General features: G+C 39.2%; 2 protein-coding genes across 5 annotated transcripts in view; one reads left to right on the plus strand and one right to left on the minus strand.

The window, feature by feature from the left end:
* The window catches only part of XRRA1 (X-ray radiation resistance associated 1), a 63,997-nt gene extending 61,774 nt beyond the window's left edge, over positions 1-2,223 (minus strand). For 2 of the 4 annotated variants that reach the window (XM_072794626.1, XM_072794625.1), the window contains exon 1: positions 2,029-2,215. The gene's annotated coding sequence lies outside the window, so the exon portion shown is untranslated. Of the gene's footprint in view, positions 1-2,028 lie in introns of all 4 variants that reach the window. The other 2 variants (XM_072794627.1, XM_072794628.1) reach the window with 2 other exon arrangements.
* A 119-nt stretch (positions 2,224-2,342) lies between these two features.
* On the plus strand, positions 2,343-27,767 carry SPCS2 (signal peptidase complex subunit 2). Its single transcript, XM_072794638.1, has 5 exons — positions 2,343-2,502; positions 16,956-17,039; positions 17,773-17,932; positions 19,721-19,856; positions 26,993-27,767. Exons 1-5 carry the CDS (start codon positions 2,389-2,391, stop codon positions 27,177-27,179), a joined length of 681 nt encoding a protein of 226 aa, XP_072650739.1. The 5' UTR covers positions 2,343-2,388; the 3' UTR covers positions 27,180-27,767.
* The last annotated feature ends 138 nt before the right edge of the window (positions 27,768-27,905 follow it).

Genomic DNA, 27,905 nt, shown 5'->3' on the forward strand with positions numbered 1-27,905 from the left:
ACACACACACGCACACACACAGTAATGATGCTCATTTACATCCATGTGCTGCTCCATTCCTTTGGTCTATAACACTTCTGCCCCTCTTCTTCGCCTAGCTCAGACAGACAGCTTTCCTGGATCTCCCCCTCCTCAGGTTGACCCTTCTCTGTGCTACCACCTCAGTCCACCTCTTAATTGGAACACTCCACCATGCTGTAGTTACCTATCTGTTCCCCACTCCTCACACTCCCAATTCCAGGCTGTGAGCCCCTCAAAGGCCAGGCCTAGGTCCTACCTATATCTTTGTCCCCAGCACTTCATACAGGGTCTTGCCCATTGAAGAGGTTCAATGAGTGTTTACTGAACTAAACTGAACCATAAACTCAATGCCATGGAGTTCTTCATTCTGTCTGCAAAGAAGGAAAAAATAAGGATCAGGAAAGGTTTCACAGAGCAAGTGACATTTGAGCTGGGTCATGAAAAACGAGAAGGTGTAAAAGATAAAAAGCAAAAAGATATACGGGTACCTGGATTGCTTCACAGAGGTGAAAAAATCTCGTATAATATTATTTAGTGAAAATGATTATCACACAAATGTTAGCTTCATCAAGACAGGTATTTTGCCTGTATTTCGCATATTATTCAAGAATACATCCCGTGACCAGAACAGTGACTGCTACATAGTAAGCACTCAGTATTGGTTCAATATTTTGACACTTAGGGATTCACAGTGATTAAAAAAACAAATGAACAAGTGCTGCAATGTAAGAGATCATAGTATAATCCCGTTATGTGATAAGTCTAGGTCACTAGAATAGATGTCCCAAGAGAGTAGTGAACAGATCTATCTTGCTCTTCCAGTATCCCTTAGTACACTTCAATAAATATTTATGGAAACAGGGTGCCAGGTGGCTCAGGTGGTTAAGCAGTGGACTCTTGATTTTAGCTCAGGTCGTGATCTCTGGGTGGTGAGATCCAGCCCCACACTGGGTGTGGAGCCTGCTTAAGATTCTCTCTCTCAGGGAGGACTGGGGGGCTCAGAGGTTGAGTGTCTGCCTTTGACTCAGGGCGTGATCCTAGGGGTCCAGGGATCAAGTTCCACATTGGGCTCCCTGTGAGGAATCTGCCTCTCTCTGTGTCTCTCATGAATAAATAAAATCTTAAAAAAAAAATTCTCTCTCTCAGGGGCACCCGGGTAGCTCAGTTGGTTAAGCATCTGTCTGCCTTAGGTTCAGGTCATAATCTCAGGGTCCTGGGATAGAGCCCAGCCACTCCCTGCTCAGCAAGGAGCCTACTTCTCTCTCTCCCTCCTGCTTGTGCCTTCTCTCTCAGATAAATAAGATCTTAAAATAGAAAAAAAAAAAAATCTCTCTCTCCCTTTCCCTCTGCTCCTTTGCCCACCTCGCTCCCCAGTGCACTTCCCCTCTCAAGAAAAAAAAAATTGTTGAAAAAAATGAATTAATAAAAATCTAGAATACTCTTACATCCTAAAGCTATTAAAAGCAGAGTGGCAGGGCAGCCCGGGTGGCTCAGCGGTTTAGTGCTGCCTTCAGCCCAGGGCCTGATCCTGGAGTCCTGGGATCGAGTCCCACGTCAGGCTCCCTGCATGGAGCCTGCTTCTCCCTCCTTCTGTGTCTCTCATGAATAAATAAAATACTTTAAAAAATAAGTAAATAAAAAGCAGAGTGGCAGAGGGAACATACCAAGGAGGGGAGGGTCGTTAAAACGCCCTGGCTTCTAAACCAGGTTCTGATACATGCTATCTATCCCGCGCTATCCCGCCTTGGGAAAGCTTAATTTCCTCATCCGACCGGGCTGCTAAGGGACTACGAGAGGACGGCTATACAGCCCGGCCGACCGTGGACACTCAGCAAATGTGAGTTCTCTACAGCACGAAAACATTACTAACACCTTAGATGACAGTCACCAGAGAGAATCACCAGTAAGTGCTGTAACAGGGCTGGAGCTCCCGCCGCCCCTTTGGAAACTCTTTTGCGGGGTGAAGAGACTCCTAATTCCTCACGCAAACTAAGCTTCCAGCCGCACCTGCCTCCGTCGTCGCTTCCGCCTCCGAGGCGTCCGCAGAGGCTGCGTCCCGGCGACGCGGGCAGCGCGCCTACGACCCTCCCGGGGATGTCCGAGCGGCTCCACGGTGGCGCCTACCACTACCTTTTCTAGCCCTTGGTAACCGCGACGCGGCAGCAGGCGGCGTAGGCGGCAACCGGCGGACTGAGCTTCCAACTACTCTAAGTCCCGGCAAGCCCCGCGGCCACTTCCGCTGGCCGCCTCGCGTCATCCGGCCTGGACTACGGATCCCGACGGACTCCGGGCGGAGCGTCACGCCGTCGGCCTCAGCCAATCGGCTTCGGACAAGTAGGAGGGGAGGGAGACGCAGAGACAGACAAGATGGCGGCGGCGTCTGCACAGGGCGGGAGAACTGGTGGTGGCGGAGGCAGTAGTGGGCCCGGCGGTGGTCCTACCTGCGGGTCCGGCAGTGGCCGCAGCGGCTTGTTGGACAAGGTGAGGAGCCTGTTCTTGGGGACAGCCGAAACCTGGGGAGGCCCGGGAGGCGGCGAGCCCACCTTCCCATCCCCGCCCCCCTTTTCTTCCGTGGCTTCTCGGCGGGTAGTCCTCGTCTGGCCCACCTTCAGAACCCTACCGGCGCTTGTAGCCCGATGTCTCCACACCTCCAACTCCAGCCCTCTCTTCATCAGGCCTTCTTTCCTTCTTGGAAGTGTGCCTGGTCCTTAACGCTAGCCACCACAGCTTCTTAGGTTGATTTGATTATTCCTACGTTTCAATGCAGCCGACACTTTTCTTCGGAGGTGCTGTGGGACCACAGTTGATGTGCCCATTTCACTGACGGGGAAAACTGAAGCCTGAAGGAGTGAACGCAGCTATTCGAAGTCAGTAGTCCCCAAACTCTCCTCTACGACCACCACACTTGGGTGCTGCTACAGATTTCAAGTGCTCACTGGCCTTTTGCTTACTGAAGTTTGTAGGCGTTTTATTGCGATACTCAAAATACTGAATTTACTTGAGTATTTACTTACCTTATTGGGCTGACTGGAAGCCTCTAAGATTTTTTTTCCCTCGTCGTCTTCGCCCCCCCCCCCCCCTTTTACCCCTCTGCCTGCTACCGAGGGCAGTAAGTGACACGAATTCATGAGCTTGTTGCCTTCTCTGGGTTGGCTCTTTGCCTCTCCACCATCCGTTCTTTTTTTTTTTAAACTGAGGTGCTATCAATAGGGCTTAAAGGAAAAGAAAAAACAGAAAAGTGTGCTCCTCGGTTGGCCCATCTTGCCCTTTGCGGAGCATCCTGGAAGAAACAGTTGCATGGAGATGTAGGTCCTAGTACTGGTTTTGCCTCTGATTTAGCTGTGTGACCTTGAAATACACTTGTTCTCCCTTTGTTGCCTCATTTGTAAAATGAGGGACTTAGCTTAAAGTTCCCTTAGTCCCTTCCAGTTCTCTCATTGTAGGAGTTTGAGGAGAAACGTTGCATGGGGCCTTTAATATAGTAAATAGGATTTTTTTTTGCTGTAATGGAAAGCAGCTTTCAGACATCCTTGTGCCTAACACATGGTAGATGCCTAAGAAAGAAATAGGTGAACATATAGAGGGGTTCAGATCCAGGTCTTTTTGCCTCTATTTTTGGGTGTCATTGGTTTTGAATGGCATGGTTCACACTCTTTAACTATCTTAAAGAGAGGGAACATAACACGTTCTGAGGATTGGAATGGTAAATTGCTCCAAGACACATGAGAGTATTGGGAATTGATGTTCATTTTCATACACAAATCCTGCCTTTCTGCTGATGAGCATCTCACAGCCTGTGCTCATCCTGTTCCATTCACTGTTCTTGCTGTTCCCTCAGTTTGGATCGTCACCAGCAAACATTAAGTATGGACATTTTTTTTAAAAATATTTTATTTATTCATGAGAGACACACACACACACACACACACATAGAGAGAGAGAGAGAGAGAGAGGCAGAGGGAGAAGCAGGCTCCATGCAGGGAGCCTGACATGGGACTCGATCCCTGATCTCCAGGATCAGGCCCTGGGCTGAAGGCTGTGCTAAACCGCTTGAGCCACCCTGGCTGCCCAAGCATGGGCATTCTATCCTAAAGAGTATATGGCATCATTGTGTTACTGAAAGAACCTGGATTTGAGGACCATAAGATTTAGGCTTTGCTATTTTCAAACTCTGTGAAGAGTGGCAGGTCAGTTAACCATACTAAGCTTACATTCTTCATCTGAAAGAGCATCGTTTTTGGGGAGAATTAAATGATATACATGAATGATCGCTGTAACCTATAGTGTCTAATATACGTATGTAGTGGCAGAGGAAGAAAACCAAGAATCCCAACTGTGAGAAAGTACTCAGTTTAGCTGATTATAGGACAATAGTAAAAGTATTTGGTGTATTCAGATGTGTGCTTTTTACAGAAATTGAAATGAGAGAGAGAGTGATCACTGAGCTCTAACTGATAAGGGAGTGAGTGCCCCATGGGAAGACCTCATGTCTGAGGATGGAGCTGGGACCTTGTTTTGGGAGAGAAGGGCAGCATACTAGGTAAGAATGTCCTTGAGCAGATCGTGCCTGATATTTCAGGTAGTGAGTTGACTGGACTGTTCTCTAAGAGACTTGTAGTGACATGAAGATAGAATCGGATTGAAGAGAGCATGGATTGCTTGGAGTAATCCAAGCTGTTGAAAAATTTTGAGACTATGTAAAGTGGTTTTCAGAAAATTAGATTTAGAAATTAAAAGCTTTCTAACAAGGCCTTATACCATACAAGTGTATAGGGCTTATTATAAAAAGAAAAACGTTTGAATTCTAGTATAGCTTGTTAAAAGCCACATGGCCTTGGATAGGTTACATTGTATTACTGAACTTAAATTTACTTATATAAATAATGTGGATTCCCATAATGTATTATGGGCTTGTAAATATTAAATTGTACAGTATTGGTTAAGTGTTCTTTGTGAACAGCTATAAAAAAAAATGACCAGATGATGAGAACCCCAATTTGAGTATCAGCAATAGATAAAGGCTTCACAAAGGAGCATTTGACAGAATTAACCAAGCAGTGAGGGCCATAGAGGATAGAAAATATGATCTGCTTAGCTGCTTTTTCTCGGAAAACTTCATTTCAGCTTTACATCGAGTTATCCTCCTCTGAATTCTCTAGCATTTATTGCACATGGGAATTAAACTGTCACTTAATATGACATACTATCTTATTTTTTTCTACCAGTTTGTATTTGTCCAGTTTCCCATGAAAGATCCTTATAGTTCTCTGAGGAAAACAACACAGAATAAGTACTTGCAGCATTAAATTTAGCAGAGAAAAAACTCTCAGATCTGCCCTGTCAGTCTTCAGAAATTGCCTTAGAGAATGGTGCCTCTAATTGTCTGAAAACTGAAGGTACTGTGGAAGAGAAGATGGGGAAAATGTTATTCTCAGTGGAGTAGGATCTGAATGAATAGAGCAGCTTTTGCTCTGTGGGAGTGAGAGGCTGTTACCTTTAAATTTCTTAAATTTTATTTGTCTTGATTTTTTTTTTTTTTGGAGGGTTTTTATTTCCTGCACCAGTAGTTTCACTTGCCATGAAGAAATATAATAAAGAGAGATATAAGTGTGCTTCAACGTGCTTCTAGCTTTCCCTAAGCAGATGTGAATGTCTGCTCCTGTGAAACTGACTTGGGGAACAAAGCAATTCTAGTTTCCTGATCTTAAAAATAGGTATGCAAATGTAATCTTCCAGCCTCCATCACAGAATAACTTAGATCATTGCAGTAAGTTATTTTGCCCAAAATACATCAAAGTATTTTGTTCTGCATAGCAGGCTATAAAGAAAAATTACTTGCTTAATTGTTTTATTTTTATTTTTTTAAGATATTTATTTATTCATTCATTCATTCATTCATTCATTCATTCATGAGAGGCACACAGAGACAGAGAGAGGCAGAGACACAGGCAGAGGGAGAAGCAGGCTCCATGCAGGGAGTATGACGTGGGACTCGATCCTGGGTCTCCAGGATCATGCCCTGGGCTGAAGGCGGCACTAAACCGCCGCTGAGCCACAGGGGCTGCCCTGCTTAATTGTTTTAGCGATCAAATTGACATGTGGTATTAAACCATGCTTTCCAGAACTATATCCAGGTCCTTTTAACCTTGTACATGGATTTCTGTCTCCTGGCTGGATTTGTTTAGGCTATTAAAATTGTTTTGGCTATGAAAATGTGGTATTAAACTGTTTTTTAAAAGCTCTATTCAGACCCTTTTAACTTCATACCTGTTTAACTTCATTTCTGTCTCCTAGTTCATGATTGTAAAGCAGAGCTTTTGTATCTTAGTAGTTGAGAACACAGGCTCTGGAGCTAGCCTGTCTGGCTTTGAATCCTGGCTCTCCCATTTAGCAGATACGTATTCTTAGGCAAGTTAATAAATTTCTTTGCATCTTGATTTCCTCATCTGTAGAGTGGGAATAATAATATTTACCTTAAAAGGTGTGTGGCACTATGTCTAACACATAGTACTTAATAAAATATATATAGCTACTACGAACTAGCTAGTTATTGTGGACTTCAGCTTCCTCAGATACATATTTTTTTCCTAACATCGTATAAAGATACCAGACTCCATTGGGGCTTTAGTTAAAAATACAAATTACTGGACCTCATCCCAGACCTGAATCAGATTCTCGAGGTGGGACCTGGACAGCTTCATGTTTTTACACATAGCTATTTATTTCTTCCTCTACATTTTAACAGTTACTTCCAGGTTGAGAACTATCTTAGATTACTTTTTAAATCCCTTCTGGTTCTGACATATTAAAGGTTTTTTAGTTTGTTTTTGTTGGTTTGTAACCGTTCTGTTTAATCAATAGTGGTTTCTCTAAAATCTAATGAAGAGATTTTGAAATTTGTCTGTTCCAGCATCCTCATTGTATAGACATGGACAGAGTTGAAGAGGGGGAGATGAAGCAACTTGCCCAAGATGAGACATTGAGTTAGTTACACTTCCAGAACCTGGCACTTCCCAGTTCTTAATCCAGTGCTTTTATTGTACTTAGTACATTGACTCTCATACTGGAGCAGGCCTTGTGCTGGCTACTGCAGTAGTGGAAAAAGCATTTGTTTTGAGGTTGGAAGACCTAGGTTCAAGCCTTGTCTTTGTCCCCCATCAACCGTGTGTCCTTAGGTATTAAAAATTGTTTTGGCTATGAATCTCCTTTGGTCTCTTCAGTGGTAGCTTGCGTAAGATATTGTATGCCTAAACCCTAACCCACCTCTGACAAAGACGATGAACGGTTTTATAGCATTGCTGTAGTTGGTGTGTATGTGTGTGTGTTTAAGGAAACAAGATACTGGCTTTTTAACATTGTTTTGCAAACTAAACTTTAATGACATCTCAAAACTCATTATTTTTTACTTCAAAATTTAAAAATCTTGTGTCAAAGGACACTATTAAGAAAGTGAAAAGATAGTCCATAGAATGAGAGAAAATATTTGCAAATCATATTTCTGATAAGTGTCTAGTATCTAGACTATATAATTTTAACCCAATAATAAAGAGACTAACTTAAAAAAATTTTTTTTAAAGTAGAGTCTATACCCAGTGTGGAGCCCAATGTGGAACTTGAACTCATGACCCTGAGATTAAGACTTAAGCTGAGATCAAGAGTTGGACGCTTAACCAACTGAGCCACCCCGGTTCCCCAAGACAAACTAATTTTTTTTTTTTTTTTAAGATTGTATTTATTTATACATGAGAGAGAGAGAGAGAGAGAGAGAGAGGCACAGACACAGGCAGAGGGAGAAGCAGGCTCCATGCAGGGAGCCTAACGTGGAACTCGATCCCAGGTCTCCAGGATCACGCCTTGGGCTGATGGCAGTGCTAAACCACTGAGCCACCCAGGCTGTCCACAAACTAATTTTTAAAAAAGTAAAGGATTTGAATGATATTTTTCCATATGAAGATATACAGATGACCAATAAACACATGAAAAGATGCTCAGTATCATTTGTCATTAGAAAAATGCAAATCAGGGATCCCTGGGTGGCGCAGCGATTTGGCGCCTGCCTTTGGCCCAGGGCGCGATCCTGGAGACCCGGGATCGAATCCCACATCAGGCTCCCGGTGCATGGAGCCTGCTTCTCCCTCTGCCTGTGTCTCTGCCTCTCTCTCTCTGTCTCTCTGTGACTATCACAAATAAATAAAAATTAAAAAAAAAAAAAAAAAAAGAAAAGAAAAATGCAAATCAAAACCACAGTGAGATACTACTGAGATGCCTATAATAATAATTTTTAAAAGAAAAGAAAAAAATAACCATTGTTGATGAGGATGTGGAGAAATTGGAACTCACCTATGTTTCTGTACCATAATGTAAAATGAATGCAGCCACCTTGAAAAACATTGTATCAGTTCCTCAGAAAGTTAAATATAGAATTACCATATGACTTAGCATATTTCACTCCTTGGTATACACACAAGAGAATTGAAAATGTATGTCTATACATAAAAATTTGTACACAAACGATCATAGCAGCATTATTCACGGTAACCAAAAGGTAGAAGCAACAAGTGCCCAGAAAGTAGATTAGTGGTTACTGGAAGCAGGGGATAGGGAATGACTACTTATGGTTATGGGGTTTGTTTTTAGAGTAATGAAAATATTCTAGAATTAATGGTGATAGTTATACAACAGAAGTATAGTAAAAACCATTGCATTGTCCATTTTTAAACAGTAAGTTTTATGGTATGTGAATTATATCTCGGTTTTAAAAACTGAATTCTTTTTGTCTTTACAATGTTTATGGAGTAACTTCTAAAGTTCCAAGTTATTATTTTTTTAACCAGTCATTCACAATTACGTAACACAGTCCTATCACAGATGTTAACAATCTCCATCTGCCCAGGTCCCTTTTTTTTTTTAGCTGTTGCTTGCACCATTTCTCTGCTCTGATCTCTGTTTTGTCAAATTTCAGTAATAGTTTTTTGTATTATTTGAACTTTGAATAGTAGTTGACTCACTGATAACTTCTTTCTTAAATGTGTGTTTTTTTTTTTTAAGATTATATTTTTTCATGAGAGACACGGAGAAGAGGCAGAGACATAGGCAGAGGGAAAAGCAGGCTCCACGCAGGGAGCTCGGTGTGAGACTCGATCCCAGGAACACGCCGTGGGCCAAAGGCAGGCACTAAACCGCCAAGCCACCAAGGGATCCCCTAAATGTGGCTTCTAGAAGATCAGTTGTTCCTAGTTTTCCTCCTTCATTAGCTTCTGTCTTTTGCACTGTTTTGTCTTCTTCCTGACCTGTAAATATTGGCAAGCCCCTCTCCTCTATATACATTCATTCCAAGGAGATACCAGTGTCATGGCTTAAATACCATCTGTGAATTGATGACTTCCATATTTGAATTTTCAAACTGGACCTGTCCTTTGAGCCCCAGACTTTTATGTCCCTATTGCCTACTTGCCATGTCCACATGAATATCTAATAGGTATACTAGACTTAAGTAGCCAGGACCAGTCTACTTACCTTGTTTCTCTGGTGTTGCCACTAATTTTCATGCTCATAATTAACACATGGTAATTTCTCTGTCAGGTGTCTCATCTACTACTGCTTTTCCTTCTTTGCAGCCTGTATCCTTTTTCTAAATTGGGAGAGACCTTTCAAAGAGACCTAATACACCAGAAAGTGTATTAGTTTTTCTTAGAGCCATACTTAGCTCTTCCTAAATGAGAGCAGGATCCTATTGGCACTGCTCACCTCTGATAGCCTTCATCTCTCTAGTGCAAATTGAATCTTTTGAGTCTTACTGCCCTTTATTAAGCGAAGGAACTTTATGAAGCAATTCATTGAGGTCTTTATCACCGCATAACTTCTATTTTCGCTTTTATTAAAATAAAAGTAGAAGTGTTCATGCTGTTATTCCATACTCAAGACAATTTTGTGTTTTGGACATGTCCTTAATGACCAAGGATTTTGTCCTTTTTTTTTTTTTTTTTTTTTGCCTTTAAGGCCAGAAGATGCATGGGGAACAGGAAAAGCCTGTAAACCCTCAATCAAGTCAGAAAATGCCTTCCTGCACTATATATATATATATGCTCAAGACCTGGATCGTGTTTGATACCCTTCTGAAGTCCTTAGGAGGTAGCGTTCTTAATGCCATATCTGCAGTGAAATGTCTTTGTAGAACCTTTTATTATTCAAATTTGCAGCAGAATGAGCCTTTGTAATGTTCTGTCAAAGCCATCTAATGCTTATTTTCTATGAACTGGTTAGCCATCTAGATCTGGCAACAGGTATATGGTGGTCCAATAGAGTTTTATCTCTTTAAGTTGGTACTGACGGAGAAGTGATCTCCTTAAACTAGGACTTACTCAGCTGTATTTTCAGTTAAATTGCAGTTGGTTTTAAAGGGAGGGAAATGGAAAATTCAGATATATTCTGTGGGTTTCGTTGGCATATTCAAGATTAAATCTTTTTAAGATTTCTTTATGTTATGTAACTATAACTTATTAGATAAGAATCAGGATACTTCATGTAGCTGTCACTTCAGGGATTTGTGTCTTTTTCTTTTGTTTTTGGGGGTAACCAATAACTCCTTTCCTTATGCTTTTGGAAAGTGATGTGGAATAGTGAGAAAGAGAATGGGTTTTGAAATCATGAAAACTCAGTTGAGTCCTGGCTTTACCGCTTCCTGGCTGTCACCTTATGCAAATTTCTTAAACCCTAAGCGTTATCTGTAAAAGGAAGATATTAGTCAGTTTGAGCTGCTTTATCAAAAATACCCTAGGTTGGGTAGCTTAAACAACTGAAATTTATTTCTCATGGTTCTGGAGGCTGGGAAGTCCAAGATCAGGGTGCCAGCAAGGCTGGGTTCTGGTAATGGCCTTTCTACTGCTTGTGGACAGTCTTCTTTACTCACATGGTAGGAAGCAGAAAGAGTGGAAGCAAGCTCTCTTGTTTTTTTTTAAGGGCACTATTCTATCTCATGCAGGCTCTACCCTCATGACCTAATTTCTTCCCAAAGGCCAACCTCTTAATATTATCACATTGAAATTAGAATTTCAACATCTGAACTTTAGGGTAAATGTAAATATTTGTCCATAACAGGTGGTAATTTTTCTTAATGGGGTTATCATAAGAATTAAAAGAGATGATGTATATAAAATATTTAGTTCAATACATAGGACACATTATGTACTCAGTAAGTAATACCTATGGTTATACCTCCCTTAAATTCTGTGGATAAGAACTAAGTGAGATTATTTTGCCTTATATGCATCTGTTAAGTTTAAACTGAAAGTTGACATTTTAGAAATCTTTTCCTTCTCTTTTTTTCTTTATAAGAGTTTATACATCTTTTCAGTAAGTAGCTGTTGACACTATGTTATTCCCTGATCTGAGGAACATAAAAATATATGTAGTTCCTGTTACTGAGGGAGATGTTATATAAATCCAGCTAACCATGATACAGTATATTAGTTTTACATAATTAATAGCAACAATGGTAGGTAATTTTTAATAAGTACTTGTATACCAGGCATTTTGCTGTGTTTTATAATTACGGTAATTAAGCCTCATACTAACGTGTGAAATAGATATTTTTATCATCTTCATTTTACAATTGAGCAAAGACTGTAGTAAGATTAAATTATTTGCCCAAAATCATACATAAAATGGAAAAGTGAGAATTAAAACAGTAGTCTGACTCCAAAGCTGTAGCTTTTAACCACTATAATTGTGCTACTTTGCATAAGGGCCACAAACAAAATCTGCCTTGGGGTTGAGTTCAGAGATTAATAAGGCAAGTTAAAAATAAGTTTCTATCACTGAAGAAGGGACAATTTTATGGTGAACCATGTATTTTGTAAGTTAGCCCTAAGTAATTTTGTTGCCTGTCACACACTGGCTGTGTGACACTTAATATCCCTGAACGCTAGTTTTTTAATCTGGAGGGCATTGGTTTCAAGACAGAGGATCTGCTTAGAGTCTAGCAGTGGTACTAGCAGTTTAACAGTGGATGAGAATTGACCTGTGTAAGGGACATCATCTTGAAATTTTAGATACACAACATAAAGAACTTTGTGTAACTTTGTCTAGAAGGGAAAAAGCATTGTATGAAGGATCAGGAATCAGAATGGCTTTAGGAATCCCATAAACCATTGAGACAATGGAATAAACTTTAAAATTTTTGAAGAGAACTTGTTTCTCTTAAGTGTGAAGGTAGAATAAAAAGACATTTTCAGATGTGTAGTCTCAAAATTTATTTCCCATGTGCATTCTTCAAGGAAGCCACTGGAGGATATGTTCACCAGATCAAGGGAATAGTAAACCACGAAAGGAGAAACATGGTTATCGAAAGGAGAAACATGTTTATCTAAGAAAAGGAAGTCCAGCCCACGAGGAGGTTAAGGGAAATAGTAAATGGTAAAAGGAGATTCTAAAGTGATAGCTATACAGCAGCCCTGGAAAGCAGTCCACCCAGATCAAAGCAGGTCAGGAGGCTCCAAGACCCAACTTCTCTAAAAAGATGAAATTCACAGAATGCGGAATACTTTTGCACATATTGAGAAGAGACTTAAACAATTGAGAGAATTCGAAACTACATTGGTGATAAATAATTGATTTAAAACAATAACCAAAATGACAGTAGCTCCAAGGAAAACAAAAAGCTATCAGGAAAGAAAAAGTAATCCTGGTGTACTATATAACTCATCTGTGAATAGCATTTATAGTCATAATATACAGTTCAAATAATGATCTAGCCAAAAGTTAAGCTCTTATATAAGACCAAATCACTAGTACTCTGCTATGACTGTATTAAAAAGATGGTGGTGGAAAAGCTGGAAAAATTGATATTTGTGTTGCAAGGGATGAAATGGCTCAATTTCCTCTTTCATGGTGAAAAGTCAATAGATTTAATGCCACAAACTGAAAAATTTTAAAATAATATAAACATGTTTTATAGAGATGAATATATTTTAAAAATCAAAAGGAGTGTCTCTGCAGAATGATATTGACAGTAGCAATGGTCTTAAAGTCAGTACCAGTGATTGTTGCTTGGGCCCAGTATGTATGTATCTATGATATGCAGGAGGGAATGTGGGAAAGAGGAACTGAGGAAGTTCTGCGAGGAACTGAGGAAGTTCTGCTAGGAACTTCTAGCAGAAGTTACCCCATCTGCTAGATCTTAATTGGCAGTATTGCTGGTATCAGCGATCCCGAGACTCCTTTTTCAGTGATTTATTAGAAGGAATCACAGGATTCGGTACATAGTTATATTCGACTCAGTGTGTAGTTGTACTTTACTTCAGCAAAGGGAAAAGGTGTATAGAATGGAAGTCTGGAGGAAACCAAGTGCAAGATTCCAAGAGTCTTCTCCCAGTAGAGTCCAGAAGCTGTGCTTAATTCAACTCTGGCAACAGTGATCTGGCAGTGACAGTACCTGTGGAGTGTTGTCTGCCGAGGAAGCTCATTAGAAACCCAATGCCCAGGTTTTTGTTTTTTTTTACTGGGGGTCGATTAAGTATGCGGCCTCTGTCTAGCCTGTGCCAAAATTCCAGACTCCTAGAAAGGAAACTGATGTTTATCATAAACTATATTATTTACACAAACAGTTTAAGCACAGCGAGCCACTCATCACTTAGGGAAAGTTTTAGATCAGTGTAAGCGACTGTTTACCAGACAACTTTCCAATACCAGCCTTTCTAGCAGGCCTTTCTAAGGATATCAGTCTCAGGCCTATATTACCTCTTTTCTGCACTGAGCCTTTTTTCATAATTTATCCTGTGAGGTCCCACATAAAAGAAACCAACTTTGCTTTGCCTTTTTATTACAAAAGGAAAGCAATTTGCATTTATAGTTGAGGAAGGTAAGAGTGAGAGAAAAGTTTCTAAAATGCCCTGAGTAGCATTAGAGAGAAAATGAATGAGTAGCATACATTTTAGTTGATGAGCAGTTTTGGGAATGACAAAATAAATCAGAAAAATAAGTACCTAATGGCTACCCTCCTTCCCTTTTTTAGATGTCTCTGTACTACAACAAAGATACTGTCTTCTCTGAAATAAAGGTTTTTTCATGCACCCAAAATAGATTATACTCCCATCTCTTCAGAAATCATATTATAGGGACACCTGGGTGGCTCAGTTGTTGAGCGTCTGCCTTTGGCTCAGGGCGTAATCCCAGGGTCCTGGGATTGAGTTCCACATCGGGATCACTGCAGGAAGCCTGCTTCTCCTTCTGCCTATCTCTGCCTCTCTGTGTCTCTCATGAATAAATAAAATCTTTTTTAAAAAAAATCATATTATAAACTTTCTTTGTGATTCAGTAGAAACGTTCCTGTGCCACTTACTGAATATTACTTGTAGGTACCAGGCTGAGGAGGTGGAGCTAGGGCCATTTCAGCACGTGCTGTAATCATTGCTTCTATGTTTTATCCCCTGAAATTGCCGAGGAATTACCCTCTGAACTGTAACGGCAAGTTTCTTTTCTGCGATGCCCAGCAGGTAATAATGTGAAGCTGAGTGTCTATGAGAATATGATTTTTCTTTTTTGGAATGACTCCAAAATTTTTTAATGACTTCGTTTCACAAATAATTTGAATTGTGAATTCTGGTTGTACAAGTTTCTTTTGCTTGCTGTTATCAAAATGGAATTTACTTAACTAAGTGTAAGTGAGCTATTTAGCTATAAAACCTATTAATTTCTTCTTGGTTCATCTATGTTTTTAAAATTAGGTGCCAAGTTTGATTTGTAGACTGGCAGGCTGTGAGAATCAATATTATAGCACGATTTTCTTATTATAGCTGCCATGAGTAATTTTCTCCAAGAAAATTCTTGTTTTTATGAGACACAAAAGGGAAAAAACTATGACTTTTTAATCACTTGAAGTATGACTGTTGTAGTTCTTTTTTTTTTTCACTCAACAAACTTCACAGAACAGTTTTTCTTTTTTGCATAATAGTATATAGTATCACAATTTTTAAAAAGCAAGTTTGATGAATTCTATTTCTATATTTCTTTAATATCTTTTCAATTACTTTTTAGATATTTATTCTGTCTCCTTATTTCTTGTATGCAGTATTTCTCATATTGTGCTCAATCAGAAAGATAAATATGAAGTTCTTTTCTCTTTCAGTAAAATCTGTTCTAAAGCCAAGCAGATTTTGGATTGCCTGCTGGTTTGTAATTTTTATGAAATATGGTATTTGTTCACTATTAAGTGAACAAAAAAATTAAGAATTGAGCCTTATGGTCTATAAAAGACAGGTTTATCAAATTATTTGTTAACACCCTATTCCACTTAAGCTATGTTCATATAATCATTTGCATTTGAAAACATTTTTTACTATATAAAATGCTCATATGTTTACAAAGTTTAAAGGCATTCTTTTTAATCAAAATTTGAAGTGCTTTGAAAAAAATATTTTAAAAGGCATACATTGAGAAGTCAGTCCCATCCAAGTCCCTTGACCTTCTCAAGATATCTCGGTGCACCAGTTTGTTTAACCAGTCCCCTATAGTTGAGTACTTGACTTACTTTTCCTATTAAAAACACTGCTGTGGGATGCCTGGGTGGCTCAGTCAGTTAAGTGTCTACCTTCGGCTTAGGTCATGATTCCAGCGTCCTGGGATCCAGCCCCATATTGGGCTCCTTCCTCTGTGGGGAGCCTGCTTCTCCCTCTGCCTGCCACTCCCCCTGCTTGTGCGCACATGCTCTCTCTCTGACAATAAAATCTTTAAAAAAAAAAAAAAAAACTGCTGTAGTGAGGAACTTTGAATATTATTTCATGTGTATGAAGATACAGAAAAATTCCCAAAAGTGGAATCCAAGGTGCTAAATTGTCTTAGTATGTGTTGTACCATTTTGAATTATTACCAACAGTGTGTGATACAATCATTTGATTCTAACTAGTACGGTATTGGGGAACCTTTCTAAACCTCTGTAGATGAGAGAAATTGAAGTGGAGTTTGTCCAAAGTCATATAACTACCTGATAATGGGACTTGATTTTTAATTCAAAATGTTGTTTCCAACAGACTACACTAGATTTGCTGTTTTCCTGCAGTTAAGACATGCTGGTAATATATAAACATTGTTAGCTGACAAAGATATATCAAAAGAGACTTTTCTCATTTTGTTAGTGTCTGCAGGTTCATAGATGTAAATTGTCTAAATTTTGTGGTCATAGAATGCAAGGATGAACAAATGGAGTTCTTCCTTGTTCCCACATTTGGGTAAAATGAGGATGGGGTATGTGAGTTCACACTGTAGTCTCTGTAGCCCAGGTAAGTGTTCTGGTTTGGGTCTGGTAGATAAAGCTTTCCAGCATGGAGACTGGCGACATCAAATGAGTACCACCTGACTCTAGAGACCTAGTCTCCTTCATCTTCATTTTTTTAAGTATTTGTCTTTTAGCTGTCCAACATCAGAGGACAAAGAGTAAATGTACATATACTTGAAGATGCTCTTGTTAAGTAAAAATTCAACCAGGTAACCTTTAAAGATTGAATTGGCTTTAATAAGAGATTCATGAATTGGGCAGCATCCCATCTAGCAAGTAGAAGGAGGTTCCAAAAGGCTACAGAAACAGATTTTGAAAGCTAGAGAGGGAGTAGAGATAAAAAAAAAAATTATTAGCAGAGAAGCCATTGTTTTAGACAAGGTTGCCCTAAGAGGACTGGAAGGAGCCTATTAGTAAATTTCCTAATGCTGACCAGGATATTCCTCTGTTGATTGATTAAAGGATATGTTTTGTGGGGGTTGAAACTGCAGTTAGGTTAGGTACTAGATCTTAGTTTCCTGACTCGAGGTCTTAACCTAAGTGACACCATTTTGGGCCTGTGAGGGGGTAGGTGGTGGTTTTTTTAAACACTCTTACGGAAGTAGTTCATTTTACCTTCTGTAAGATGCTATGCTTCTTGATGCACAACTGTTCTGTTTTACAGTGGAAAATTGATGATAAGCCTGTAAAAATTGACAAATGGGATGGATCAGCTGTGAAGAATTCTTTGGATGATTCTGCCAAAAAGGTATTTTCTTGAGGTGGGAGTCTGTTAGCATATATATAGCTTACGGCACATCTGCAGGATCTTTTTCTTCTGTAACTTGGAATGACCATAGTTGTTAGTTTTAGGAATTGAGCCATAAAACAGTTTGGAATACAGTAAATGTGGGGAACATGTATTAAAAATGTTAGCTACCTCAGGCTTCTGTCAAATTCTCTAATTTTTTAATCCAGAAAGCTGGTATTCTGTTGTTTTTGAGGTTAGTTAGCCTAGAGCCAAGAGGGTTGAGGGAATATTGGACATCATTCGTGATTGGTCATCTCTGTTTAAAAAGGGAAGAGGGGCACCTGGATGGCTCACTTGGTTGTGTCTGACTTCTTTGGCTCAGGTCATGATCTCAGGGTTGTGAGATCGAGCCTCATGTTGGGCTCTGCACTGGGCCTGGAGTCTGCTTAAGATTCTCTCTTGCTCTCTGCCCCTCTCCCCCTTTCCTCTTTAAAAGCAGAAAGGGGGAGACTTTTAGCTTCATCCCAGGGAAAAAGTTGAGGATTAAAAAAATGTATGAGCAATTGATGAACTTTTTCTCTGGGACCATTGTGAACAACTTGAGTCTACTTGGACTGATAAATTCCTGATTGGAGAGAGCTATTGGTATTTATATGATTCTTAACATAACTTTTATCATGGAAATTAAGAATAAAAGCAGTTACTAGGAAGGAAGCAATCCTGTAAGCTTGATTCCTGTTCTTTTTACTAGGTACTTCTGGAAAAGTACAAGTATGTGGAGAATTTTGGTCTGATTGACGGTCGCCTCACCATCTGTACCATCTCCTGTTTCTTTGCCATAGTGGCATTGATTTGGGATTATATGCATCCCTTTCCAGAATCTAAGCCTGTTTTGGCTTTGTGTGTCATATCATATCCTTTATTTATGCTCAGGTTTGTTTTCTAGTGACTCTTTATTAAAATCTCTACTGATAATCTTCCCTGCTCCCTACAAAAAACAAACTTTGATTCTGAGGCCTGCTAATGTTAGAATTTAATATTATGAGCTATGGGCATCTATAACCTTAATTAATGATTACCATCGATATTTGAGATTTAATGTGTTTATTTTATCTTTAATTCTATTTAGTTATTAATGTAGCGGTCATTATAATCTGAGTGTGAGTGCCTAATAGCAAAACACACCTTATTGCGAGACCCAGTTCTTATTTCTAGCCTACACATTCCCATTAGACGTGGTCTGCTTCAAGATACTTATTCCAGGATATTGGGGAAGGATCAGATTTTGGAGGTTCAGGTTTCCTTGAAGCTGAAGGGCTGGATTGGGAGGTACTGAGCATGAGATAGAGATGTGGCTTGTATAACATGGAATTAAATCCTATTTTGGAGCTTGAGAACCTGGATTTGAAACCAAGCTGTTTTGTGATCTTGTGATAATAAGCACTTATTGGAAACTGAATGCTGCTCAGTTACAAATATGGGCAATACACAATCAGAATTAAAAAGATTAAGTGAGACATTTTATGTTTGTTATGTAATCTACTCTCAGATTGTTTCCTTTCCCCTCTCCTTCTATGGTAGAATCATGTTTGTTACCTATCCAGCTTAATTTCTCAAAACGCTAAATACAAAGAAATCCTATACTATTACTATAATTATAAAAATTCTGTTTGTAGTAACAGTTTTCTTGTGGTTCTCACCACCTCCTCCCTAAGTCAGTTTGGACATACTGCACTTTTCTTTGTAACTTAAAAAGATACATTGGATGTCTTTTCATGAAGGAATATATAGGATACCTTATTCTCAATAGCCACATAGTATTTTTGAGTGTCTGCTCTGTGCCAGGACTGTACTAATTTAAAACAAATCATTTTGATAGGCAGTTTACTTTTCTTAACAATGGTGTCACTACCTGAAATATTTCTTTTAAACTTTTTTTTTTTTTAAGATTCTATTTATTTATTAATGAGAGAGACACAGAGAAAGAGGCACAGAGACACAGGCAGAGGGAGAAGCATGCTCCATGGAGGGAGCCCGACGCGGGACTCGATCCCAGGTCTCCAAGATCAGGCCCTGGGCCGAAGGTGGCGCTAGACCGCTGAGCCACCCAGGCCACCCACTACCTGAAATATTTCTAAAAGATGTGCTTTGGGGATTTTTCTTTTAACAAGTCATTTAATAAAGCAGGCCCTGATTTAAAATGGTATTATCCAAATTGATCCCAAATCATAGTCCCAGAATTGGCACCTTGACTCCTTGCAGTATGAATTGTCCCAGTATGAATTTTTTCACCATTAAGGCAGTTCCAAAGAATATGCCATAGGTTCTGGAGGCAGTTCCCAAAGGAGTTCCAAACAGGTTTAAACAATGAGGGCAACATTATTACAAATATATAGCCTTCCAAGAGAATTACCATGATGGAATTTCATTTGTTCCATTTGTTTTGCTTTAAAACAAAACATGATCTTGCTTTTTTCATTTAAAATCATGAAATTTTATGTATAATGGTAATGACTTCTCTGTGCTAGACACTAAATGTATATATAAATGTAAGGATAAAAAATAAAATAGCTAAATATTCAGTGTTTTTTGTACCAAGATGAAACTGTCTTCTTTAGGACTATCATTATGAAAGTTTTCATAGCCCTTGCTTGTCAGTTTGTGTTATTTCATGTGTTTTCTCCTTAACTTTATCTGAACCTATTTTGTGATGATGGGGATCCTGACCATTTATACCTCATATAAGGAGAAGAGCATCTTTCTTGTGGCCCACAGGAAAGATCCTACAGGAATGGATCCTGATGATATTTGGCAGCTGTCCTCTAGTCTCAAAAGGTATGACTCTACTCAAATCCGTAAATCCTGATGTTGGATTTTCTCTGGGAGTCCAGTTATTTTCAGCAACAGACTATTTTATGGTGTGCTTACTCCATGCAGATCATAGTGCCAGTCATGTAATATGAAGTAAGGGGTATGAACGGTCTAGGAGGTTTGGGTATGAACGGTCTAGGAGGTTTCTCCTAGCATTGTACTTCTGGGATTGTATTAGCATAGAAGTGTTCTGAGGATAAACTGTGGGAGAAAGAACTTTGGTGGAAGGATGATGAAGAATGCCTATCTTTCCCTGTGGCCAATAAATAGAGCCAATTAGAGTACAGAGCTGTGAAGGCCAAAGGTGTAAAGTGAGTTATGATTGAAGAACCCCATTAATCTTCTATGTTTTCTGTGACCTTGACTACAGTCTGTAATTAGGAAATTTTGCAGCAGTGCACTCGGCAACTCAGAGAAACACATTTCAGTGTTCTGACCAGCCGTAGGTATAACTTCATGCAGGTGACACCTGAGGTCTTTTTAGGTATCCAGAGTTAGGTTTAAATTCCAGCTCATCGCTTTCTAGCAGTATGGTTTTTCTGTATATCATGTAAACTATTTGAGCTTTAGTCAAAACTGAATTAAAAATGACTCACAGGGTTGTTGGGAAGATGCCAGCTGGTATATGTACCAAGTATAAAAATATCAAACGTCTGTGGAGCATAACAATATACTGGGTATTGTGCAAAGTACATTATCTCATTTAAACCTTAGAACAACCCATTTTATAGATAAGAACACAGACCCAAAAGGTTTAATTAATTCTTCCAGGGCCCTAGAACCCTAAAGTGTAGGTATTCCAGTTCATATCTGAGCCCAGACCTCATGCTCTTAGTCACTATCCTAAAAACACATGGGACAGGTCCTAGCACATAGTAGGCTCTTAAATTACAAGTACAGTTATTCACATATACGAAGGTAAGTACAGCATCAACGCCAAACAGCCTCTTCTCATTACCAACTTGTGGTAATGCCTATGAAGAGGAGCAGAATGTCATTCTGGTGTTCCAGCTGCATTCTCCTGGAAGAGCTCCCAGCCACCTTTTGACCTCAACCATCATAAATCTATACCTTGTGGCAAACCCCTAAAACAGAATTGCAGAATTCTAGACCCTAGCAACATCTTGATTTCATCATTTTCATGCATATATTCCATTTGATTCATACATTCCATTTCATTCATACGTACGTTCATATACACAGTGTGTTTTTTTTAAGATTTTATTTGCGAGAGAGCAGAATGAGAGAGAATATGAGCTAGGAGGAGGAACTGAGGGAGAAAGAGAAGCAGACTCCCCGCTGAGCAGGGAGCCCAACCATGGGGTCTAAGTTGAAGGCAGATGCTTAACCGACTGAACCACCTCGACACCCCTACACAGTATATTTCTTTTTAACAACTTTATTATGATATAGTTCATATACCATACAGTTCATACATTTAAAGTATACAGGTCAGTGGTTTCTAGTGTGTTTACAGATATTGCAACAATTACCATAGCCAACTTTAGAACATTTTTGTCATCTCAAAAAGAAACCCTGTGCCCTTTAGCTGTCTTCTCCCTGTCCACCACCCCTCCCTGCCCCATTCCCTCAGCGTTAAGTCACCACTGATGTACTTTCCATCTCTATAGATTTCTTTGTTCTAGATGTTTCATGTGAATGGAATCATAGAATATATGGTCTTTTGTGATTGGCTTCCTTCACTTAGCATAATGTTTCCAAGGCTCATCCATGGTGTGGCATGTATCAATATTTCATTTCTTTTATGCCAAATATTCCATTACATGGCTATACCACATTTTGTTTGTCCATTTATTGATGGACATTTGAGTCATTTCCACCTTTTGGCTATGGTGAATAATGTTGCTATAAACAGTCACAAATTTTTGAGCGGACATACGCTTTCATTTCTCAGGTAATGTACCTAGGAGAGGAATTGCTGGGTTATATGGTAACTTTTTTTTTTTTTTTTTTAAGATTTATTTAATTTAGAGAGAGTGCACAAGTCGGGGAAGGGACAGAGGGAGAAAGAATCTCAAGCAGACTCTTCACTGAGTGCAGAGCCTGACTCGGGGTTCCATTTCACAATCCTCAGATAAAGGCCAGAGCTGAAATCAAGAGTCAGGTGCTTAACTGACTGAGCCACCCAGGCATCCCGTATGGTAACTCTTTAATTGGTAACTTTTTTTTTTTTTTAAGATTTTATTTATTTATTCATGATAGACATAGAGAGAGAGAGAGAGGCAGAGACACAGGCAGAGAGAAGCAGGCTCCATTCAAAGAGCCTGATGCGGGACTCAATCCCAGGACCCCAGGATCGCTCCCTGGGCCAAAGGCAGGCACCAAACCGCTGAGCCACCCAGGGATCCCCCAATTGGTAACTCTTTAATTGCTTAAAGAATTGCCAGACTGTTTTCCTAAGCAACTGCACCATTTTCAGCCCCACTAGCAGTGTACAAGGGTTCTGATTTTTCCTCATTCTCGCTGATTTTTTTTTACCAGCTGCCACATTATTGTTTCCTGTGGCAAAGAAATATGCCATCTCTGTTCCTTCTCATTGCCATTAAATACAGATGCACTTCTCTTTCCTTGAAGATAGCTCCTGGCTCATTGGCACTGTCTTTAACATAGCTCCTTTCATTATCCAAATAGATAATGGATTCCAGTTCTCTGGCCTCTCCTCTGATCATTTTGTTTTCTACCATAAATTTGTTTCTACCAATACATAGATCCTGGACATATTCTAGACTTTGCTGATCTGGTAACTAATTACCTTCAATAATTTCAGTTGAGTATCTCACTCTCTGACCATTGATTGCTTCTTTTTTTGGTTCTCTTGTCCCAGTGGTCTTCAGCCCCAAAGGCATCTCTGATCCATTGAGCAGGTTTTCATTGCCCCTTTTCTCCTACATTGTCTCACTTCATTACCCAACTTAGATTCTGTGGCATTTTAATAGTCTAGTTACTTTCCCTGTCCTAGAGCATCTTTCATACCTCCTCCTTTATTCTCAAACCTACCTTTCTCTCCCATCTTTACTCTCAGCTTCTTTTGTTGCAGAGATGATTGAAGCAGTCAGAAAGTCTCCTATCATTTGCCTGCTTGCAATGCTCATCAGACTTGTTTCTTCCTGAGTTCCTATCTATAGCCTCTTGTCTATTTGTCTACTAGATTCTCTCCCTTCTCATTTACTTAATGTTTCCCTCTCTGCTGGATCATTCCTTGTGGCATACAAACATGCTGTCATTTCTCCCAACTAAAATTTTTGTTCCTCTTATTCTCCTCACATGGTCTTATTTTTCTGCTCCCCTTTTCTTCTCTCACTGTCTCTTGGATCTACTTGTCTTTATTTCTCTTCTCATCTTACTCAACCAGCATTTGATAGTGGACCACTCCTTGTTTTACTTGGTTTTTTAAAACTAGGTTTCTAGGATACTGTAATCTTCTCATTTTCTTCTTACATTAATGTCTGCTTTTTTAGGCTCCTTTGTGATTCCTCATTGTTTAAAGAATAGCTCTAAATTTGAAATGCTGGGCAGTCCTGGTAGCCCAGCAGTTTGGCGCCTGCTTTTGTCCCAGGGAGCGATCCTGGAGTCCTGGGATTGAGTCCCGCATCAGGCTCCCTGCATGGAGCCTGCTTCTCCCTCTGCCTGTGTCTCTGCCTCTCACTCTCTCTGTGTCTGTCATGAATAAATAAATAAAATCTTTAAAATAAATAAATAAATAAACAAACAAACAAACTTGAGATGCCACTGGTGCTTGTTCCTAGCACCTCTTCTCTATCTGTATTCCATTGCTAGGTGTAATCTTGAATTTAGAATTTCACGACTTCAAATACCATCTATATGATAAAGATCTCTGAATCAGTATTTTCATCCTAGACCTCTGTCCTGAACTCCCAGATATATTCCAGTTTTCTATTTGACATCAGATCATAATAAGCATTTCAAAACCTAACTGCTGTGCCTCATCCAAACCTGTATTCCTGCCCCCGTCCCCGCCCCCATTTTTCTCTATCTCAGTTATGGCACTTCTATCCTAGTTACTCAGGCCAGAACTCAATCATTTTGACTGCTCTCTCAGTCCTTCCAATAGTCTGTCAGCAAATCTTGTCAGCTCTGCCTTCTAAATATATCAGTCTGACCATTTCTCATCTCTTCTGCTACCTCATCTCTCAATTAGGTGACTGTAATAATGTCCTCATAGACCTTCACAGCTGCTCTCTCTGCTCATAGTCTATTTTCAGCATAGCAGGCAAAGTGATCTTTTTAAAACAGAAGGCAGATCAACTCAATCTGCTCCAAACCCTGTTACTCTGAGAAAAATCTAATTCCTCTGTTCTCTGTACTTCACACACATAATACACACCCCTTATCTCCCGTGCCTCTCCTCCTCTCTCATACCATTCTGTTATTCATATTCCAGGCGTATTCTTGCTCTGGGGCCATTGCATTTGCTGTGAACTCTGCTTGGATTTTTTTTTTTTTTCCAGATAGCTTGTTCTTCTCTTCTTTAGGGCTCTGCTCAAATACCTGCTTATTAATAAAGCCTTTCCTGCCTACTGTATTTAAAACATCCTATGTTTTATCATAATGTTGGTTCTTTCATACACACTGACGTAAAAATCCCAAAAGGCAGAGTTTTGTCTCTTATGTTCACTGCTATATATCTTTAGCATCTGAAAGTGCCTGACATGTATAGCTGAGACTGAATAAATATTATATAATTATTATACAAAAATATTTTTCCTGAAAAATGTTATATAAAATAATTATGTGTTGTATAATTATATAATATGTAAGTTATATAATACATAATGTAAAATAAATATTAATGAGAAATTTCTAAAGTGCATCAGATCATAACTCATCAGATCATGCGCTACCATCCAAACCACGGAACTGCCAGTGGAACTGGGCCTAAAAGTTCCCAGATTACTGTGAAATCAACTAACAGCAGTTTACTGGAGTTTGAGAAAAATTTTGAGGTGTTGAAAGTAGCTTAAGGATTTTCACTCATAGCTATCTGGGTTGGGAATAACTGGCTAGAAAACAGTTTTTTTTTTTTTTTAAGTATGGTTGACACATGATGTTACATTAATTTCAGGTGTACAGCATAGTGATTTAGCTCTGTAGTTAGCTCGCCACAGGTATAACTACCATTTGTCACCATGCAGTGCTGTTATAGTACATTGACTATACCCCCTATGCTGTGCCTTTTATCCCTGTGACTTACTCATTTCCATAACTGGAAACCTGTATCTCCCACTCCCTTTCACCCATTTTGCCCATCCCCCAGCTACTGGCAATGATCCCTCCCTCTGGCAACTATCAGTTTGTTCTGTGTATTTACAGGTCTGATTCTGCTTTGTGTTTGTTTGTTAATTCCCTTGTTTTGTTTTTTAGATTCTACATGTAAGTGAGATGATATATTTATTTTCTCTGGCTTATTTTAGTTTAGCATAATACCTTCTAGGTCCATCCATGTTGTCTGTCACAAGTGACAAGATCTCTTCCTTTTTTATGACTGTGTAATATTTTGTTGTGGGTGTGTGTGTGTGTGTGTGTGTGTATATATATATATATATATATATACACACCACATCTTCTTTATTCATTTATTGATGGACACTTGGGCTGCTTCCATATCTTGGCTATTGTAAATAATGCTGCAGTAAATATAGGGTATCTGTAGCTTTTCAAATTAGTGTTTTCATTTTCTTTGGGTAAATACCCAGTAATGGAATTACTAGATCATATGGTAATTCTATTTTTAATTTTTTGAGGAACTTCCATACTGTTTTCCACAGTGGCTATACCAATTTACATTCCCACCAACAGTTCAGAGTGTTGTTTTTTCCATATCCTTACCAACACTTGTTATTTCTTAGACAATAATTTATTGAGCTACGATTTTTTTGAGCACTGGTTAATAATAGGCACTGTTTTAACAGAAGACAGATAACTCAATCCTCTGCTCCAAACCCAGTCACTCTGAGAAAAATCTAAACTCCTAAGTCCATATTCCTCTGTTCTTTGTACTCCACACACACAATACACACACACCCCTTATTTCCCATGGCTGAAATGTGCCTTTTATCCTTGTGACTTGGGATAGCGACCCTGAAAACTAGGTTTTCAGATAGTTCTTCTGCAGAAACAAAGGCTCTAGCAGTTGCTTCCTATAAAGATACTAACAGCTTGACAATCCACTGAATATGCCCTAATTAAATGGAGACAGAAACAGACATCACGGTCGGGGGAGGAATATCAGTCTGCTAAAGATTGATTTTATAAACTTTATTGAATGGGCAGAGATAGCAAAGGCCTTCAAGGTACCTTAAGACGTACTTAAGGAATCTCTGGAACTCACATAATAAAAGATATTTCTGGCCTGAAATAAAGGTAGAACCTGGAACTAGATTGATGACAAGGGCTGAGCAACCTAGAATTGGTGAACATCTGTAAAAACAGAAGTTCTTAATTTATTCATGAAAATTTGTGTACCAAGTGCCAAGCTAAGAATAGAAAACAATATGGAATTTTTGTCCTCAAGAATCTCTGAGTTTAGTGAAGAATGTAGATATGCAAACATCATTTCAATAGATAATTTGATTGCACGGGAGCCTAGCATTAGATCTGGCATATGCTAGGTGCTCAGTATTAGCTGATGATTGATGGTGCAGTGTATGACAAACGAGAGTAATCTGATTCAATTTGGGAAGGGTATCCCAGAAGAGTTTATGCCCTAATATTAACAAGTGGGAACTAATCCGGTAGATTGGAGAAAAGTATCGACTAGGAAGACCCCTCTAGCCTAACAAGTGTAAAGTACAGAGGTAAGAGGAGGTGGTCCATAAAACTTAATAATCTATGACAAGGTAGAGGAGGTACACAGTAAGTAAGGCAACATGGCAACACCTATAAATCAGGACTTGTATCTTGAAGGCAATTAGGAACCCCTGGAATTTTTTTTTTTTTTTTTTTTTTAAGGATACATATGTTTGTTACCTGTATCACCAGTAAGTTCTTCAAAATCACTTGATGCTCTCGTTACTAGTCAAATCTCTATGTTTAGTTTTTGATTTATTATCTTTGCTTAGGTTTGATGACAAATACACTCTGAAGTTGACCTTCATCAGTGGAAGAACAAAGCAGCAGCGAGAGGCCGAGTTCACCAAGTCCATTGCTAAGTTTTTTGACCACAGCGGGACACTGGTCATGGATGCATACGAGCCTGAAATATCCAGGCTCCATGACAGCCTTGCCACAGAAAGAAAAATAAAATAGCCAATTCTAAAAGCAGCCATCTTTGCTGGATCATGCTGAATTTTGGGGTGAGAGAGAAGGAAACAGAACTTAAAATGGATAAAGTAAGATATGTTAAAAATGTCCCTGTTTTGTCCTGAAATTTTAGTCCATTCTGGATAAATAGGATTTTCTAGTTCAGATATGAGAAGTTGTAGCTCTGATATCTAGCTTTAGCCTTGGTCTGCTGATTGCGTTGTTTTGATTTGCTTTTCTGGAAAAGCATTTTTGCTAGCAGCCATACAGACTTCCTCCTTCATACCTAGCAGTACTTTATATCGTAAAACTTTGTGCCATGCAGCATTTGAAGACTCAGTTTTTAAAATTGTTAGCCTGTTGCTGACTTTATTGTGTTAATTCCTATTTCAACAGCTATTTCCCTTAATTCAGGATACAACTTCTTGTGTATGACAGCTTTCCTTCACACACCATTTTTGTGGGTGTGTATATATCTGACTTGGGGAGAATTGGAAAAAAACACAGCTTTTTAATTTGTTTAAAACAGACCTTCTGCCTGTTACATTTTGTGCTCTTAACCAATTAAAGAAGCCAGTGGCATTTTTAATTTTATATTGTGTATGTTTTCCACTAGTATATCTCCATTGATTTGTTTGTGCCCTTTATTAACTGCCATTTTCTAAAATTTTTTTCAATAAAAGGAAAGAAGATGTGAAAAAATGGAGTTGTATAGTCTTGATGGAAGGAACA

Source organism: Canis lupus, chromosome 23 (genome assembly GCF_048164855.1).
Source record: "Canis lupus baileyi chromosome 23, mCanLup2.hap1, whole genome shotgun sequence".
NCBI lineage: Eukaryota > Metazoa > Chordata > Mammalia > Carnivora > Canidae > Canis > Canis lupus.

What these genes read in the sequence shown, in the direction of transcription:
- SPCS2 (XM_072794638.1), top strand. Translation starts at nt 2,389, where the DNA reads ATGGCGGCGGCGTCTGCACAGGGCGGGAGAACTGGTGGTGGCGGAGGC. An exon ending in GCAGCGGCTTGTTGGACAAG is followed by an intron (nt 2,503 to 16,955) that starts GTGAGGAGCCTG and finishes TCTGTTTTACAG; the next exon opens with TGGAAAATTGATGATAAGCC. An exon ending in TTTGGCTTTGTGTGTCATAT is followed by an intron (nt 17,933 to 19,720) that starts CATATCCTTTAT and finishes ACTTTATCTGAA; the next exon opens with CCTATTTTGTGATGATGGGG.